We start from the raw sequence: 17,605 nt of genomic DNA on the forward strand, positions 1-17,605 counted from the left end.
AATCACAAACAGTATTATCATAGTCGTTGGAAAGTTTGGATGTCCACTCCCTGTTACATAGTCATCATGCAACATATGTATCAGTTGCACAAGCATTTGAATTAAAACTCTTCACAAGTGTCAAGTTTTACCTTTATCGAACAGTTACGCATTGCATACATATATTCGCATACATTGTATCATTTTTATCATAGTGAAATAATTTGCGACAAACCTTTTTTCATTCACATATTTGGACAAATAAAACACTACTGATATACACAATCGTACAGAAAAACATGTACATGGTGTGTGATGAATGTAGTGAGACTGAAATAGGGAAACACTTTACGTTTAATGAGAAAATACTTTATAACAAATAAATGATATACATATCTAATGGAGAATAACAGATTGCAGGCGTATGTACATCATATGTACGTGATTTTTAGTAAAAACTCTCGTGCTTTACATTAACCGGACAAAACCTTACCCTTTGACCGGAGTTACCTCTTGCAAGTTCGTATTCTGAATTGAAGTACATACCCATATAAACTAATCTTGAAAATTGGTCCATGCTATTCATTACATATTGTACGTGGCCATTAGTGCGCATTTACCAATAAACCTACAAGACCCATATCTACATGAATTCGCTGAAGGAACAAAGTTGTCTGCAATTGTTGCGAGATCTAATTCAAGGTTAGTTGTAAAAATGTATTGAGAAATATTTTCAATTTTTGGTACAAAATTATTTACGTATTTTGTGTTCAATTTCTTAAAGATGATCCTGATTTATGTTGCTCGGAGGAGGAAGAGTTTCTTATGAGATTCCTTCGAGCTAAAGATTTCAAAGTGGACCAGGCATTTCAGTCAGTAAGTGAGCATATTGAAATTTGTTTATAATTACTGTAATTGTAATAATGTTTTAATTTAGCTAAAAAACTATGTTGAAATGAGAAAAGGCTTTCCTACCACATTTTATCCTAGCGCTGTGAAAAGCACGTTAGAAAGTGGAATGGTAAATGTACTCAAACATCGGGATTCCGATGGACGACAAATATTCTACTTTCGAACATGTATGTAATGTATTTCTGATCTTCGACATGCATAACCCAACGATTTTATCAGGAATCAATCCGTGTGTATAGATTTGTGGAACACAAAATTCCAAAATGCAGACGACGTATTTATAGCATGCACTTTGATACTGGAAGAAATGCTGAACTGTGTGGACACCCAGAAAAATGGAGTTACATTCATCCACGATTTGAAAGGACTGGGATTCAGCCATTGTATGACTTTGGGACTCCCAGAACTTAAACGGATATTTCGCATAAAGGTTTATTTTGAAATCTTGGAGCATGTCGTCTCATATTTCGTATTTATTAAAAGGAAATTATAATTAATTAATAATTTTATTTAGGGTGGATTTCCAGCAAGATTTAAAAAAGCGCATGCCGTCAATCCGAGCACACCTTTCTTTATTTTAAACAAATTAGCTTACGCCTTCATCCCAACGAAACTACACAATAGGGTAACTTTCCGTAACTTTCCGTTTGAAATTAGACTGTAAAAATATTCTGAATATTAAATCTAACTGTGATCAGGTAACTATTTATGGGAAAGATATGTCCGCCCTGTATGAGAGTATACCTAAAGAATGTCTTCCCAAGTCACTGGGAGGCTTACTACACGATGATGACGCCATAGATCACGAACTCATGAATCGCTTGATGAGCCGAGACGAATATTTCAAGACAACGTCCGCCCTTATATGCAACGGAAGCAAAAGAAATAAATCTTAATTACTGACAATGATCTTCAAACGTGTAAGTAAATAGTATTATTCAGTGAGCGATTAAAAGTAAATTTGTCCGTGCATAATACGGGAGGATTTGGTACGCTCATAATTATCCTTTTAAGTATTTACAAGAAATTAAAAAATAAAACAATCTTGTACGTCCAAAATTTAAGTATAAGTTCTGGTTGAATTTCCGGTTGAATCCTTTCCTTGTTCTTGCTGGCTGAACTGGAGTAGCACGACGATGTATGTTGTTAAAGCACTTGTCACCTATTATTGACGCATAATAATTTCATAATTTTAGACACTATTTACATAATTGATAAATCGTCTTACGGAAGTCAGTGTGAACTTGTTGATTTGAAAATAGTTTGCAGCCGTCAATGTAATCGTGTTAGTCGCTAAATCTCTCTTCAAGATGGAAATTTGATGCTGCACTTTTTGCGAGAATTGTGTATAGGGAACCGTTTTTAAAATTTGCAATGGTTCTTTCGCCTACATATTTCATAAAATTAAATTGTAATCAGCAAGTTAAATATCTTCATTAATTATTGTCTTACTTCGTTCACCATTTCGGTAGTTCTGCAACAGAGTTTGTAGAAAAAGTACGAATGAATAAAAGCCTCTCCCAACAGGGTTATAAAGTAGCCGTCAAGAAATGGTTCAAGGGATAGATTTAGGTTGGGTTGGTCCTCGATAGGAAACTCGTCGGGCATGTCACCATTCTCATTTATATAGTTTTTGAAAAAATTTTGGGAGATAAATCTTGTGGAATTATTCCTTTGCGAAATTACTGAACGCATAGATGAATGCACGTTGGACCCGTCATCGTCAGAGTCGCTGGGGGCGTTGGTGATAATTGGGACCAAAATGTAGAAAACATCCACAAGTAGATTTGCAATCAAAATCAAAACTTCAATAATTAGCGAAACTCCGTATATTTTACTGACTGAACCTAACACATTTTCAGCCACGACGTGAATGTCTTTCACTTGATTCAGAGCTTTCAAAACATTTTCATCGCGATTTGCATGTTCCTCAAATTCCTTCAACACTGTAATCTTTTTTCGTTGTTTAATAAGAAGTAGATTTTGGTCATCTTCAAAAATTCCGAGTAAATGGTCATTCCCAGCTCGAAGACAAACGGTCACAGCTACAATTATAAAGCCAGCAAGGATACTGACCAGGATGTGACTATAGCTGCAAAGTTTCCACATGATGTAGCCAAAGCTGATGCACAAGTAATTAAATCTTGTAACCTCTACGATTTGCAAATTGTAGTAGATGTAAAATTGAGGCATCATTTTGTCCAATTCTTGCATAAATATGTTTAATTCGTTGATAATCATGGCCAGAACATAGGTTAAGACCGCGTATTGCGTGAACCTAAAAATGACATTAATCTTTTGACGTTTTTAGAAAATATGTACGGGAAGCGTTAATGTAAGAACCTGGTTAATTTCTTGAGACCATGATATCTCTTTCCATGCAGGTCCACCACGGAAATGTGCATCAGTTTTGCCATTTGCCCCCACACCACAGGCATTTTTCTCGAGACAAAGTACCCCCGGATAAGGATGAGTAGAAAACCCAGCACGTGGGTGACCTTGCTCAGGATTAAGACTGCGGTTTCAGTCGCCCCTTTTCTTGGATTATCCAAAAATCCAGTCGTGATTGAGAGAGGAAGGAAGATGAAGCTCAAAAATATCATGCATACTCCAAACACAAATGCATAAGCTTGGGCTACAGAACAACGGTAATATTTCAATCGACTTCCAAACAGTGTCGTTGGTAGCAAACCAAAAACCATGTTGAGAAGAATTATTGGAAACCCGTTGCGCATTAAGAGTTCAGTACTGCGGGGGTAGCGCTCTTCTCGTCGAATCACGGTCACTTTTCCAGAAGGGTCGATAACTTTACTTTTATCCGCCTTTCCCATTTTTTAAAGTTACCTAAAATTGGATCACCAAAAAAAGATGGTTGACACTCGAAAAAATTGCTCACTTATTCTAGAACTATTAGACGCAATAAATAAATTACAATATCTGGAATCCATTTAGAAAGATTTATTAACTAAACAAACACTAATTGAAAACCCTTGTTAGCTTAATGCTTACGTGCAGATGGTACATATTTGTCAAATTTGTTCTATGAAATGGTCATCTCGGGAAAATGTTGATTGTTAGATATTTCACCGATAGATACGAGAACGTGCATGTTTATTAGCCATTGGTCGGGTTGATCAATGGATTTTTACAGACCGACACATAAAATTCGGTGATCATGTCCTAGTCATATCATAGTACACATTCGATTACTTCAACGTATCAAATATTTTGTCAGTGGTGATGCACATGTAATTGCGTCACTTTTGACTTGCGATAACTCTCCAAAAATGCATCCAATAGATTTTGTAAGCATTAGTGAAAGCAAACGAGTAATTTCGTAAGATTAGTAAGATCGGGCAAGTATTTGACCCATAGAGGTCAACGGCTAAAAATTAATTGTAGGCCAATAACTTGAGGTGTCTAAACTTTTATAAAATCATGTCACAATATTTATTTTAAATCTGTGCTTATGGCTTTATATGCTGCAAAAAGTGAAAAACAGAGACATGACTGCCAGCTCGTAAGAAAAGTTTGAATTCTGTGAACGAGCTTGGTTTTGAACAGACTTTCTACCACCCCACCGGAAACGTGGTTTCTAAAAATAGAGTCAAATCTCTTACAGTTTGAAACAGTCTGCTCACATACAATTAAGGATTCATACATATGTATGTATGTATTGGTTATGCGGAACGCACACTTCTTTTGCAGTCTTTGCTGTAGTTGAAACTTTATCGCATTAATAAATATTGCTTTTAAAAATAATTATTCGAAATGGGTCCAAAATTCGATCCCGCTGAATTAAAAGTTGGTAAGTGTTCATTTAGCAATGCATATGCTTATTTGACGCCTACTAGCTTGAACGACAATTAAGTTCCAAATTGCATATTGCAGTCCATTTGAGATGTGTTGGTGGAGAAGTAGGTGCAACTTCATCACTGGCTCCAAAAATTGGTCCACTCGGTTTGGTGAGCATTAAAAAAAGGTCGGAAATTATGCAATGAAGCATAATTTACTTGAATATTTTACAGTCCCCAAAGAAAGTTGGGGATGACATTGCCAAAGCCACGACGGAGTGGAAAGGACTGAAAATCACAGTACGACTGGCAATTCAAAACCGTCAGGCTACAATTTCTGTTGTCCCTTCTGCAGCCTCCATGATTATTAGAGCGCTTAAAGAACCATCCAGGGACAGAAAGAAAGTGAAGCATGGTATGCCTAATTAACATTTATGCGCAAGATATGTACGACAGTACGACCACTTCATAAATAGGACCACCTTCACTTATCCGACTGATTTTTATTAGTGAAACACAACGGAAATATCACATGGAACGACATCATCACCATTTCCAGAGCTATGCGACCACGATCGATGGCAAAGACGCTGAAAGGAACGGTCAAAGAAGTTTTGGGAACGGCACAATCCGTAGGATGCACGATCGACGGTGAACTCCCTCATGACCTCATTGATGCTGTCAATAGTGGCGAGAAGGATGTTCCAGATAACTAAAAAAAACTTACATCGTTATGTAATTTCTTTTACTAATGAAGCAATAAAGGGAAGTTTACAAAGTTTTAAAAAATGGCCAATGGACGTACTTACAGCGCTTGTGTGGAAACTTATGGGTATATTATGTAAATTGATTTAGGACAAAATAGTCCCAATTTGTTTTCAAATTTTGAACTTTTTTGCAGCTATTATTCCTTGTAAATTACAAATCATAAATATGTCCCGTATATGAAACACCTCCATTATATCTAGTATTTGCATAATTGATTAATTGACGTGCTAGTAAAAATCCACAAGGAACCCAAATGAATCCAGCACATGCAGTACGTGCTCTGACCAGATGCACAATTCCGTTCAACAATGACATTTTCTTTGTACGCTGAAAACAACTAAAATTGATATACTTATTTTATCATGACTTATGCCATTACTTACTTATGACAACATGGCATTACTTAGGACGCTGTGCAGTTTTCCAACAATCGAGTTACTGACTCGTCCGCTGCAGCGATCAAAGGTTTTAAGGAAGTGGCCAAGAAACTCTGTAAGCAATACATTAGAAGAGATTTCTTACAAGCGAGGAAGCTATTCCGAATAGTGGAGGATATTTGTCCTGTCAAACGACTTGCTATTTACCGTACGTACAATATCGAGCGAAACCAACAGCAAATTAATATTCATAATGCTTGATAGTACAAATTTTTGTAGGAGCTGTGAAATTTCTCATCAGTGTCCGAAAAGGAGACATCACTGGCTCGACGTGGGACTTCAATTCTGAAAACGAAGAACATAATGTTTATCCAACACTTGAGGAAAAGCGACAGATTGACCAAGGACTTGAGGAAGTAGCTTCTAGCATTTTTAGAGAAGCAAGGGAGAAACTTGGAGAAAATCATCATCAAGTGCAAATTTGTTGCACAGATTCTCAGCCCATAATGGGAAATGCAGTCAGTCAATCCATCCCCCTCGGTTCAGAAGCTACCAACGTGTATGATTTTCCATCTTCTCTTCAACAACCCCCAATTCCAGAAAATGAGATTCAAAATTGGTTGCAAAATGAAGTTTTTTCAGCATGTTCAAACTTCCAAGAGGAATCTGGATTAATCAACAATATTCTTCTAACATCCTCTGACATTTCAACTACTACCAAACCTTGCCCCTCTTTAGATGATTTAAGTCATCTTTACCCACAAATCAGCAGAGCTGGGAATCAATCGGGATTACCCAATGTTAAAGAATAGAGGGATTGGGGATTGGGATTGGCCATTTAAACACATTGATTGATCCGGATTGATTCCCAGCTCTGCAAATCAGACATCACCAGTTGTAAATTTTGATAAAGTCAGCAACAATAACTATCAGGAGTCGCAAAAATCTGGTGATATCAACGTCTCAAGCTTATTTTATTCATTCACTGCATAATAATAATACTTAATACTCATGTATTTCAAGATCACTGTCGGTAATTAATTAAGATTTATTCCTTTTGCTTCCGCTGCAAATGTAAGGGCAGAAGTTTTCTTTAGATCTTCGGCTTGTTAAACGATTCATAAGTTAGTGATCAGTGGTGTCAATAATTAATGCTACATGTAAAGAGCCTACATATTCACGTAGAAAGCCTTGAAAAAATTCACGACTACATGAGCATATACATTCCGGTTTTAGAATGTTTCAATTTATTGCATATGGAGTAGGTAATTAAGGAACATAGGACACTATATAAAGTTGCATTGACACGTATAAAACTCTTAAATATTTAGATAATAACGGCGGGTGTGGGTGATACTTTATTCCTCTGAGTTATGTTGTGCACGAATAAAGTTGAGGAAAACCTGTTCGAGTGAAAGCAGTGTATAGTTTACCAGATCAATTTACTAAATTTATTATACGTTGACTACCTGCTCGCGATTACCTACCTGCTCTAAACTTGTTTGTCCGATATTGTACTGGACTTGAAATTTCTCCTTGGCAATTTCCATCACTTTGAACATTTGTGACCAGGTGACGCCCTGGTCATTTCGAACCCTGTAATGTACAAAGCCTTGATGAATATCTTCAAGGGTTGAGCCAGGGAGGGATGTCTCAATGAAGGATCGTAAGTTAGCCAGCTTGGAACCCCACGGCTCCAGCGAATTGTTGTAACCGCTGGGTTTTCTCCGACGTTTCTGGATTATTTAGTTCGATAATATACATTAACCTACAGAGCATAATTTTTTGCATGTTGGTGCTACTTACCGTGCTGGTGCTATCTTCGATCACTTCATCAGTGTCATCATCTATCTTTGTTTGAGCAATAAGGGTGTAACCTTCACCAAATTTGCTTTTTAGCTGCTGAGGAGATCCACAACAACGAAATCGACCATTCACCATAATTGCTGAAATTTCATGTCACTAATTTATAACTTGTTTCCTATAAGATGTAGCTTTCTTAATCGAGATATAATTTACCTAATCGAGTACACAGGAACTCTGTCTCTTCCATGCTAATGGATTTCAGAATTTACAAAGTATGAAACGTGGATTCAGAAAGCAATATATACATGTGGGGTGTACCTGTGAGATGTCAAAACAACGGATGTTCCGCTGTCTCTTATTTTTGAAATACAATCCCACAAATGACGTCTGGCTACGGCATCAATCCCCGACGTAAATTCGTCAAGAAACAAAATGGGAGGATTTCCAATTAAAGCAATTGCAGTTGAGAGCTGAAAATAATTCACACATAAAATGAAGAATTTTTAAAAAGTTCTCTATTTGTTGGTTTAATTTACAATTTGGCTTACTTTACGTTTGTTTCCACCACTAATAAAAAAGTAGAAGCACATTTAATATGTAATTACTTTTTGCGAATATCTAAATGTCAAGAGAAACTGATACATACCTGTAGGTTTTAACAATTCGATCCAAAAATTTTGTAAATAATAGATCTTCTGCTAATTTAACGGTAGTTTGATGAATGCATGCTTCCGGGATTCCCCTGAGTCGAGCATACATCCAGAGCGTTTCTCGTCCAGTCATTTCCTATATTAAATATCCAAATTATGCTTAATTAACTAATTAGTTCAAAGAAACCATTCCTCCAATTTACCTCAATCAGAGAGTCGAACTGGGGACAATATCTGCAGGTTAAAAAGACGTTTCAATTAGTATTATTTAGTTATAATACTTAATACATAGTTTACTTAATACCCCATATTTCGATGAGCTTTTTGGAGACTGGTGCGAATGCAATGACCATATACATAAGCGTCCCCACTGCTGATGGGCAGTTCCCCTGTCAGCATTTGAAATGTGGATGTCTTCCCTGCTCCGTTTGCGCCTTTATGCATGTGAATTCGGTTATTAGCCCTTTATCGACACTTTATCAATGCAATGCATGTAAATTTACCGAGAAGACCAAAGCATTCTCCTTTCTTGACACCCAAACTGATCCTGTCGACGGCAAGTGTGTCATTGCCATATGTTTTCGAAAGATCGCTATTGAGGAGAAACCGAAATATAATTTGAAGCAAATTACCACCAAATTGAAAAGCTTTGGCATTCTTACCGTATTATGAGATTATCAGTGGACGATAGAAACTCTAGGTTTGAATTGTCAATGCGAATCCTCTCATTTTTGACATCTTCGTCTTCTTTCCCAATCATGGGTACCGACCGTTTCACTCCAATGTGTTCTACTTTTCTTTTAAATTTTCCAAATGTGTTAGAAAGTATGCCAGAGTCGATAACCAGCAAAATAGTCCAGCAAATAATTCCAAACACGGTGAGGTACACAAGATTCCTGCCAATTCCAAGTTCCTCCCAGTCTTAACCGTCAAACAAAATTATTATATAGAAAGTATAATAATATATAATAATTTCTATTATAGGGGTGTAATTGGAGCGCCTCCAAGAGGTGCACCCTCAGGCTTTCACCAAATTGGTGAAAGTGCAAAATGGCTCTAGAATCTGAGACGAGGGTGGATTTCGTCTGCACTCTTTACGGAATGCAATTACATAATACTAGTCTCATTAGTGCTCACCTAAATAATCCGGTTTCACTGAAAAATTAAGATCAATTTAATTATTCATTGACAACGCAATAATTAAGCGATCGACTTGAAGTTTGAACCTACATTTGTTGCAACACCAGTTTAAAAATGATTTGCGGTCCGGCTGACTTTCACAGAGGACATCCAAAAACTCGATTTTGCATGCTTGACCAACTTGGTAATTTATTGAAATTTGGGTAATGCCTTTGCCCAACGAGTACGTAGGAACAATCAAAAAAATTCTGTGGAGTGTTGTGGCCAATGAATCTTTGTCCAATTCAGGATGGCTAACAATGTTTCCAACGAATAAAGTTGCATATCCTGAAAATGATGCACATCGTATGTATTATTTCACATTTAAGAACTGTTAAGCTCAAGGTAATACCTGATAACACGTTTAAAACGGCCATCCCCACCAACCCAGAGGACGGAACTCTGAAGAAGAGTGAGCTCAAGTACATCATCGGAAGTACCGCAAATGCATAACAGTAAAACAAAAGTAGCAGATAAAATTGAACAGTAACACTGTAAAAGTCTTGAACTTGAAATCCGATGAGAATTAAATGCAAGGCTAAACATGGGAGAAAGTACAAGACCAAATCCACGAGAAGGTTTGAAATCCAGAAAACAATAAAGTTTACTCCGGATATGAATTGTAAATGCTTGGATCGCATGGCTTGTTCTTTGATGGGAAAAATTGCATATACGGCCACCAAGAAACCTAAGGCTAGTGAAAAATGGAGCCCCACTTGGAATCCAACAGTAAAATACGACCCTAACTCTTCAAAACTTGGACCGTAACCAAATGGATGATTTGTGACTTGGATTTGAGATGAAGAGTTATCTTCCGCAAAAGAGGTTAATATTCCATTTGTGATTAAATTGAGAGCCAGTGGAGGCGTGTGAAGGGGTTGATTGTTGAAAAGGCCGACGAGTTCCGTTTTCTCTGCGGTGGAATTTTCTTCGAGGGCAGCAAAATATTTAAAATTTACGTAAGAAACATCCTTAGTTGCCTTCAAAATAAAAGTATTGATTGGTTATAAAATTACGGACGACATTATATGTACTAAATAAAAGCTAATTTGATATTTAGTTAATCACCATTTTTAAAATGTAATCTTCAGCCGTCGAATTATTTGGAACCTCTTGAACAATGTTATTACGACCCTGCAAATATTTGTTGTACCCTTGACAGACAGGACTATGGCTTGGACAGTGCAGTGTTGTTACTGTTTTCCCAAAATTTTCATAATCCTGAAAAAATATAAAATCATAACCAATTATTGAAATTATGCGAGCAATGTTCATATGCCAAATATTTCGTCAATACGCACCTCAAGGACTACAAGACGAGGTCCCGGATCATACAATCCGGGAACGGTGGTCATAATTAAGAGCACTAATGATGGGTACACGACGCAGATAGCAATCTGGAACAGTAAAGGCACATTTATATTTATTTTCTTATCGCTAAATTGAAATTTAAACCCAGTGGGTTTTATTAAAAAAATAAAAGTACCTGGGCCATAAGAAGTCCGATTTTTCTCCAAGTGAAGATGATTTTTTTGCATATCATGGCCCAAAACTGTTGAACCAAAAGTGTGCGTCCTGTATTATGAGGCATGTCGTTGAATTTGTCTTGACTCTGAGGGTTCATGCTCATTTTTGACCCATTTAAGAAAGTAACGTCCACATTTAATCGCACATCTGATTGCTTTCCATTCGATAAATTGTTGTCTGATTCTTGTTTATCATGAAGTTGTCCAACTCTATAGTGTTCAAAAGTAAAAAAAAATCATTCCACACCTTGACAAGGTTCTATAATTGTTTCTTATGCAAACCTCATAAACACTTCTTCCATTGTCGTGATGGAACAGCCATACGAGTCGATTCCAAGTTCAACCTTCCTGTTCTCCAGCCCTTCAAACACATCGGCAAATAAATGGGACATGTTGTCAGGAAGGGCGTAACTCAGCTCGGCCCCCACGTTTTGTTCTTCTTCAACATCATCCAACTTTGAGCGTAAAATTTCCGTAATTTTTGCCACATTGCACCTGGGATCCTTCACAATTACTAAGTGGTAACCGCAGCCATATTTCTTTTTGAGAAATAGGGACGTTCCATAACATTGGAGCTCTCCTTCAGCCATTATTGCCAATTTATCGCCCAACACATCAGCCTCGTCGAGATAATGCGTTGTGAGAAGGACTGTTCGACCTTTTTTCTCCCTTTGAATTAGATCCCAAATGGACCGACGAGCACCCGCATCAAGTCCCGAGCTGGGCTCTGTAGAGAAATTATTATTAGAAATCTGTACAGGAAGCCAAGGGGCACACATTGTCCTGACTTTACTCTTTCGATTCATATACATTATGTACCATCTAGCAGAATACAAGTCGACCCCCCCACAAATGCAATCCCGACAGAAAGGCGGCGTTTCATGCCCCCACTTAGAGCAGAAGAGACAACATTTTCCTTATCTTCTAGGCCAATCGCTTTTATCATCCGTCTCACTTCTGAATTCACTTGGGATTTGTGGACTCCTTTCAACGGGCACAAGATTAATTAGATACATATTAATTGATATCATAGCTTCAGTTATAGCAAAATTATTTTGTACAATTTACTGGTTTACCTTTTAAAACTGAATAGAATCGAAGATGTTCTTTCACAGTTAGCTCAGAAAATAAAATATTTGATTGAGGACACAATCCTAAACTACGTCTAACAGCTTTCATATCTGTGCAAATGTCAACCCCATCAATCAGAGCAGTTCCGCTTGTGGGAGGAAATATTCCTGTTAAATAAAAATATTTTTAGCCGTTGTTATCTATTGAAAAATAAATTGGCACAATACTAACCAGCAAGTATATGCATGGCTGTTGACTTTCCGGCAGAATTATGGCCGAGTAGTACTACACAAATTGAGAAAAAGTACATTTTAGCTATATGTAGCTTGTCCTAATTTAAAAATTCGGGTATGCAGAGTATTAACACGCACCAAAAATTTCATCCTTATACATGTTTAAGCTCAGGTTTTTAACAGCCACTTTGTCGCCATACTGTTTTGTCAAGCCTTTTATTTCAATTCCTGGTTTTGACTTGGTGGCAATTACTTCAAAGTATTCGCTCTTATTCAATCCACGTTTACTTATTAAATCCAGTTCTTGAAAGGTACTAGCATCAGGACTGCGAAGGTCTCCAGTCCAGTACCATTTCTACCACAAACCAAGAAAAATACATAAGTATCATGATCATACGGTGCTTATCATTAAAGCTAGCTGTTACTAGGATTGCATCCTACCGTGAAGGGAAAGTACCACGGAAGTGCGATGCCTAAGAATGCAAAGAAAAAGACATCCAATTAAATATACCTCTGTATCGTATTGGTTAAATGAAATAAAAAGGATCGCTCATACCATATTCGCCTGGGAAAACTGCTTCAACGTAAATCGTGAGCCCAAAATAGAAGAATCCATTCACAACCATGATCATCATGCAGTCAAAAACGCAGAAAGGGTCATCGGGGGTCGCACCCTCAAAAATAGTGTTCCAGTGGACACCCACCCCTGTCCCTTCAAACATGCATATCAATTGACAGCAGAAACACAGGCCTATATTTGTTCCAAAGCTCCAGCCGATTTTGCCAAGCCGATCAATTTTATTGTATCTGCAACGCCCAATTATATATTTATTTATGCATAATTAATTTTATAAACAACATGGCCACATGGGCGAACAGTATTTCAGTTAATAGGCAAAATTAACTCGGCTCACCTTGGCTGTAAAAATGTAAATGGAATGAAGAAGATGAACCACAAAATCGCTGCTACGATGGCGGCCGAATTAGCTAAAAATATTCAAATCGCATTTTTTTAATAGAATGGACTCCAGTATTACAGAAATATTAATTTTTTTATTCATCTGTAATTTTACCTACCAGTTTTAAACAATGTCGAAACGAAGAATGAGAAGCATACGAGTTGAAAAATGTGCGTCATTAGTGCGGCATAAATCAAGGTAGGGTCACTTTTTGGCAAGACTCCCAGAACTTGTGATTCAGTTGCTCGAATCTGTAACAGTAATTCCGCAAATATGTCACACCTGACACTAAATAGCTTTCTTGCATACTGTGTCAAACCTTGAGAAGGATGGTGATGATTAACGTGCTTATGGCCAAAAATAAAAAATGTTTGGTAAAAAAGCTTGTCCAGTGCAACCAATTAGGCAGTCCCATTGTTTTCATATATTCCTAATTGTCATCATTAATGAAGTATTTTCACATTAAAAACACCTCAAATAAAATTAACTATGAATTTCAAATATTTCACACTTACTTTCAGCCTCGTTTCTTTTTCCACTAAAACCAACTTGGTTATATTGATAGTCGAAAATAAGAACGATAAAATTAAAGTGAGTGGTAATATCCCCTGGAGAATGTATATGAACTTGTCGTTGATATGTGGCGGATATGGGAATCGTTGCAGTTTGATGTCATAAGAGTCCAACAGGGAATCGTTTTTGGACATCAGTTTAACAAGCGTTGTCTCTATTGCATATTGCAAGTAAAGAAATCCTTCCTCGTAATATCCTAAGAAATATTTAAACATGCACAAAATTATTGTAGCACAGATTTTTAAGATTAATGTTAACTACTAAACTGACCTGGGACACCTCCAGTCTTGTCTCCAGGCTGTCTTGGTCCCAATAATTGAACAAGTGGGTACAGTATTTCGGAAAACCAAATCTTCTTTATGCCAAAGCGATCTCCGATCAGGTCAGAACTTGCTCGAGGAATTGCCGGAAACCGTAGTTTGTACTGTACCAAAAATATTACGATGTATGTCAGCGTGCCACTTCAAACATGAATCATTAAAATCCATTTGCACCTGAATATCGGTTGGAAAATTACTTCCATCATCAGGAAAATCATTCGTAAACACAATTCCAGCCAAAATAGGCGACGATTCGGCGTTTTCGCCAAAAAGATCCGGTCCATCAGATTTTACCGTTTCATGTGATCGATTGATATTGCCGATTGTTGGGGACGTGCTGAGCAAATATTTATCTACAAGCTCATTTTCGGTCGCAAACCCCGTAACTGTAACGTAAGACATTAAATTATTAGTATTATGATTATTATTAACACACCAAAAAATCCAAAAAATTATTCTTATTATTACACGTGATTGGAGTGTCGAACTCTGAATTATTAAAGAAGCTGGTGCGAATTCGATCCATAAGCTCGTCAACCACAGAGTTATTTGGAGAGTAAAAGATTTCATTGCTGCAAAACAATTACATTTAAAATTACTAGGCATATAAATATCTGTAAAAGATCTGTCAGATCTGTAAAAGCGTATATGTGCATGTACGCACGTACATATGTACATGGCACATGTGCCAAACAAAGTTTCTTAAAACTTCTTGCAGTTGCAATACGTAGTTTATGCTAATAATAGATTAGGATGGCCATTCGTTTTACATACATAATAACTAACAAAGTATAATTCTCTAATTTATGTACCAGGCCAAATGATTTAAAATAGCAAATGGCCGTGACGCTGCGTAGCTCAAGATCAAGACATGAACCATGACAAAATTGAATGTCACAGGTACTAAATATATTTCTGATCTGTCTCGGGTTTCATGATTTGAAGATGGAGACAAAGCCTACGCTTAGGATTAGACACGGCCTAATCTCCGTCCAACAATGCCAAAGTCGAAGGGCATTGTTAATGACTCAAACTCGCATTGCATTATTTGGTTCAGAATTATTTTAATAATACGTCAAGATAATCTTGAATATTTAAGAATACGTTTCAGGAAAATTCGTTTGTCGTTATGGCCTAAAAATCATATCAAGAAAAACTTGCCAGCAATATTTGGCCGTGTATGAAACTTCGTCAACTCTGAACGCTGGAAATGTCGTCGGTTCCTGTACAACTTTTGACTCAATAATGCATCTCATGACGACCATAAGGATTGTGAACATGATTGGAAGCAATATTTCAAACGAAGTTTGAAGCTTGTGCCGAATCTGGATTTTGTAGTTTTTCCACAGCAGCAGCTTGAACTTATCCCAATTGGACGCATCTTGTGACTGGGATGATGCTGATGATGACCGTGAGCCATTGTTCGTACCATCCTTGTCATTCCTGCGATTAAAATTAAATGAGCAAATAAATTTCTGCAGATTTACAATCAAGCATGGTCAGACTAAAAAGGAAGAGCTGATGGCTGTCTAGAGGGTGTCGAATGGAGTTCACGAGTACATGGCAGAAAATTAACGACTCATTAAACTCGCAATTTGATTGCTTATTTGAGCAAGACAGACTCAATATAATGGTGTTGGAAATAGATTTGCACTTTAGATAGATTAAAAAAACAAGGGAAAAATTCACATTTATTTCACATTTTTTATGCGGGTATTTCTTTCCTCATGCATCAGTTTCCCTTTCATTAAGCAGAGGTTTAATTAATGGTGTAGATACAGACAAGGTAAAAAATTGCAATTAAGGAAGTTCGCCTCAACAGTAAAATAAAATTATTGTGGTAAAATATCAACTAGTGTAAAACTAATGAATTGTATTAGAGATTAAATACGATAAAACATGTAACTTACAAAAATCCTCCGTTCACGTGTCCATGGTCCATAGTCCAACTTTTGGACCTTTGCTTGAAAGGGTTGGGAATCCTTTTAAGTGGCATTTTAATGATTCAAAATAATTGTTTGCGTGTTAGTAATATTAAATAACTTGAGCAAGTTGTGGGTTTCAAGCGCTGGAAATTTATGTTTAATTCGTAGCGAATAAAAAACGGTTGTAGTAATCACAGAGTTACTTATGTATCTTGACTGATGTATTTAAAAACTTTATCACAACTATTGCAAAATTTTGGGAGCAAACTTTTCATGGTACTTAAGATCTTTATACATACGGCAACACTTTCAACTACTTGCTGACCAATGGATAAGGATTCCTTATACTTAATCAGTCTATTGATTCCAAAAGTCCTAACAGTTAATAATTATTGATGCGTAAATATTTACGAAAAAATCTTGAATCTTGTCTTCTCCTAATGATCTAGGTTGATTTGTTCAAAGATGAGTGCAAATGACAACTGGATCAGGTTCCAAGCTCATTGCAAAAGCTGTCCATCTCAGGCAGGAACTTGAGACAAGTCAGAATTGTGAAGTCGTCGTGGTTTGTCCAATTATCAACTGAATGCGTCTTGGAGAAGTGTTGTAGTTCCATTTTAAGCTGACACTGAACATCGCATCCAGTGCCAACCGTTAGCATAATTATTTAGTACCTGTCGGTGAGCAAATAGTTTTTTTCAGCACTCCACACACAAACATGCCACATTCTGGATTTAATTAAATGACCTGACCACTACATACTGCTTCAGTAGTTGCCTAAAGACGATGGAAAATAGGAATTCGCAAATGAAAATAACCCGGAGAACAACAGAGCACTAAACCTCGTCGTTACTATGTTCGTAGAATAATTGCAGAAATCTTACTTGTACATATTTATGTAGATCTCTTAATTAATTGCGTAAGCTCAGAACCACGTTTTACTTTATTTTACCATTCTACAAACTCAGATATGACTCATCTAAATAATTGCGACACACAATAAGTAACAAGTGAATATGAATGTCACTGTTATGCGAATCGTGTCAATTTCACGTTCACGTATGCATGATATATGTAGATAACTAACAATACAAAATGGAAGGCAACATATGACCAAGTCTTACAAACCACTTGGCGAGGTAGTAGATATTTGGCGAATGCACTTAATATGTATATATGTACATACACATGGTATCATATAAGGTTCGTATTATACAAAGGAGGTAATAACTGGTTAACTATTATCAGTCAACAACCAGACTAAAGGAAACGATGAAAAATCCAATGGTAAGGTATTGCAGAAGCATAAGTCGAAAAAAAACTAGAGTTTTATTGTTATAAAGCGGTTTGCACTTGTTGTTTAAGCAGTGAAGTGGTCGCAAATTCTCATGATGCTTCCAACACGAAAGACAAAGTAATTTGTGGTCCAATATGTAACGAATATTTGTTTTGTGCAAACAAATGAGGAAATCAATGTTCATATGTCTGGTAATAAAAATAAAATAGGAATTAGGAAGCTGCTCAAGAATATGT

General features: G+C 36.8%; 5 protein-coding genes across 7 annotated transcripts; 3 read left to right on the forward strand and 2 right to left on the reverse strand.

Moving 5' to 3' along the window:
* Positions 1-39: 39 nt before the first annotated feature.
* On the forward strand, positions 40-1,955 carry LOC110846540 (alpha-tocopherol transfer protein-like). 2 transcript variants are annotated; one of them, XM_022093327.2, is made up of 7 exons: positions 40-517; positions 589-681; positions 764-855; positions 917-1,058; positions 1,131-1,321; positions 1,406-1,516; positions 1,590-1,955. In XM_022093327.2, the coding sequence occupies exons 2-7, from the start codon at positions 627-629 to the stop codon at positions 1,785-1,787; spliced, it is 789 nt and encodes a 262-aa protein (XP_021949019.1). In that variant the 5' UTR covers positions 40-517; positions 589-626; the 3' UTR covers positions 1,788-1,955. The 2 variants fall into 2 exon arrangements, with proteins under 2 accessions (XP_021949019.1, XP_021949021.1); XM_022093329.2 differs by having other exon boundaries at positions 40-498.
* On the reverse strand, positions 1,951-3,251 carry LOC118434840. The gene is made up of 3 exons (XM_035849222.1): positions 2,344-3,251; positions 2,120-2,278; positions 1,951-2,053 (listed from the first exon to the last, which is right to left on the reverse strand). Exons 1-3 carry the CDS (start codon positions 3,130-3,132, stop codon positions 1,952-1,954), a joined length of 1,050 nt encoding a protein of 349 aa, XP_035705115.1. The 5' UTR covers positions 3,133-3,251; the 3' UTR covers position 1,951.
* Positions 3,252-4,548: 1,297 nt separating this feature from the next.
* LOC110845985 (60S ribosomal protein L12) lies at positions 4,549-5,476 on the forward strand. Its single transcript, XM_022092560.2, has 4 exons — positions 4,549-4,699; positions 4,783-4,856; positions 4,920-5,100; positions 5,196-5,476. Exons 1-4 carry the CDS (start codon positions 4,663-4,665, stop codon positions 5,399-5,401), a joined length of 498 nt encoding a protein of 165 aa, XP_021948252.1. The 5' UTR covers positions 4,549-4,662; the 3' UTR covers positions 5,402-5,476.
* Positions 5,477-5,706: 230 nt separating this feature from the next.
* Positions 5,707-6,653, forward strand: LOC118434785. The gene is made up of 3 exons (XM_035849025.1): positions 5,707-5,724; positions 5,861-6,038; positions 6,110-6,653. Exons 1-3 carry the CDS (start codon positions 5,707-5,709, stop codon positions 6,640-6,642), a joined length of 729 nt encoding a protein of 242 aa, XP_035704918.1. The 3' UTR covers positions 6,643-6,653.
* A 401-nt stretch (positions 6,654-7,054) lies between these two features.
* LOC110845807 (ATP-binding cassette sub-family A member 3) lies at positions 7,055-17,145 on the reverse strand. Of its 2 annotated transcripts, XM_035849821.1 has the most exons (34): positions 16,825-17,145; positions 16,058-16,746; positions 15,309-15,590; positions 14,616-14,719; positions 14,322-14,533; positions 14,098-14,251; positions 13,770-14,023; positions 13,574-13,684; positions 13,373-13,505; positions 13,210-13,282; positions 12,852-13,102; positions 12,737-12,768; positions 12,434-12,650; positions 12,294-12,347; positions 12,068-12,229; positions 11,811-11,975; positions 11,274-11,718; positions 10,952-11,201; positions 10,767-10,862; positions 10,534-10,686; positions 9,818-10,445; positions 9,517-9,753; positions 9,424-9,441; positions 8,949-9,207; positions 8,790-8,878; positions 8,591-8,720; positions 8,490-8,520; positions 8,283-8,422; positions 8,185-8,203; positions 7,955-8,106; positions 7,850-7,884; positions 7,637-7,776; positions 7,318-7,566; positions 7,055-7,233 (listed from the first exon to the last, which is right to left on the reverse strand). In XM_035849821.1, the coding sequence occupies exons 2-34, from the start codon at positions 16,141-16,143 to the stop codon at positions 7,189-7,191; spliced, it is 5,406 nt and encodes a 1,801-aa protein (XP_035705714.1). In that variant the 5' UTR covers positions 16,144-16,746; positions 16,825-17,145; the 3' UTR covers positions 7,055-7,188. The 2 variants fall into 2 exon arrangements, with proteins under 2 accessions (XP_035705714.1, XP_035705713.1); XM_035849820.1 differs by having other exon boundaries at positions 16,058-17,145.
* Positions 17,146-17,605: the final 460 nt, after the last annotated feature.

The sequence above is a fragment of the Folsomia candida genome, unplaced genomic scaffold, assembly GCF_002217175.1.
Source record: "Folsomia candida strain VU population unplaced genomic scaffold, ASM221717v1 Fcan01_Sc003, whole genome shotgun sequence".
Lineage (NCBI taxonomy): Eukaryota > Metazoa > Arthropoda > Collembola > Entomobryomorpha > Isotomidae > Folsomia > Folsomia candida.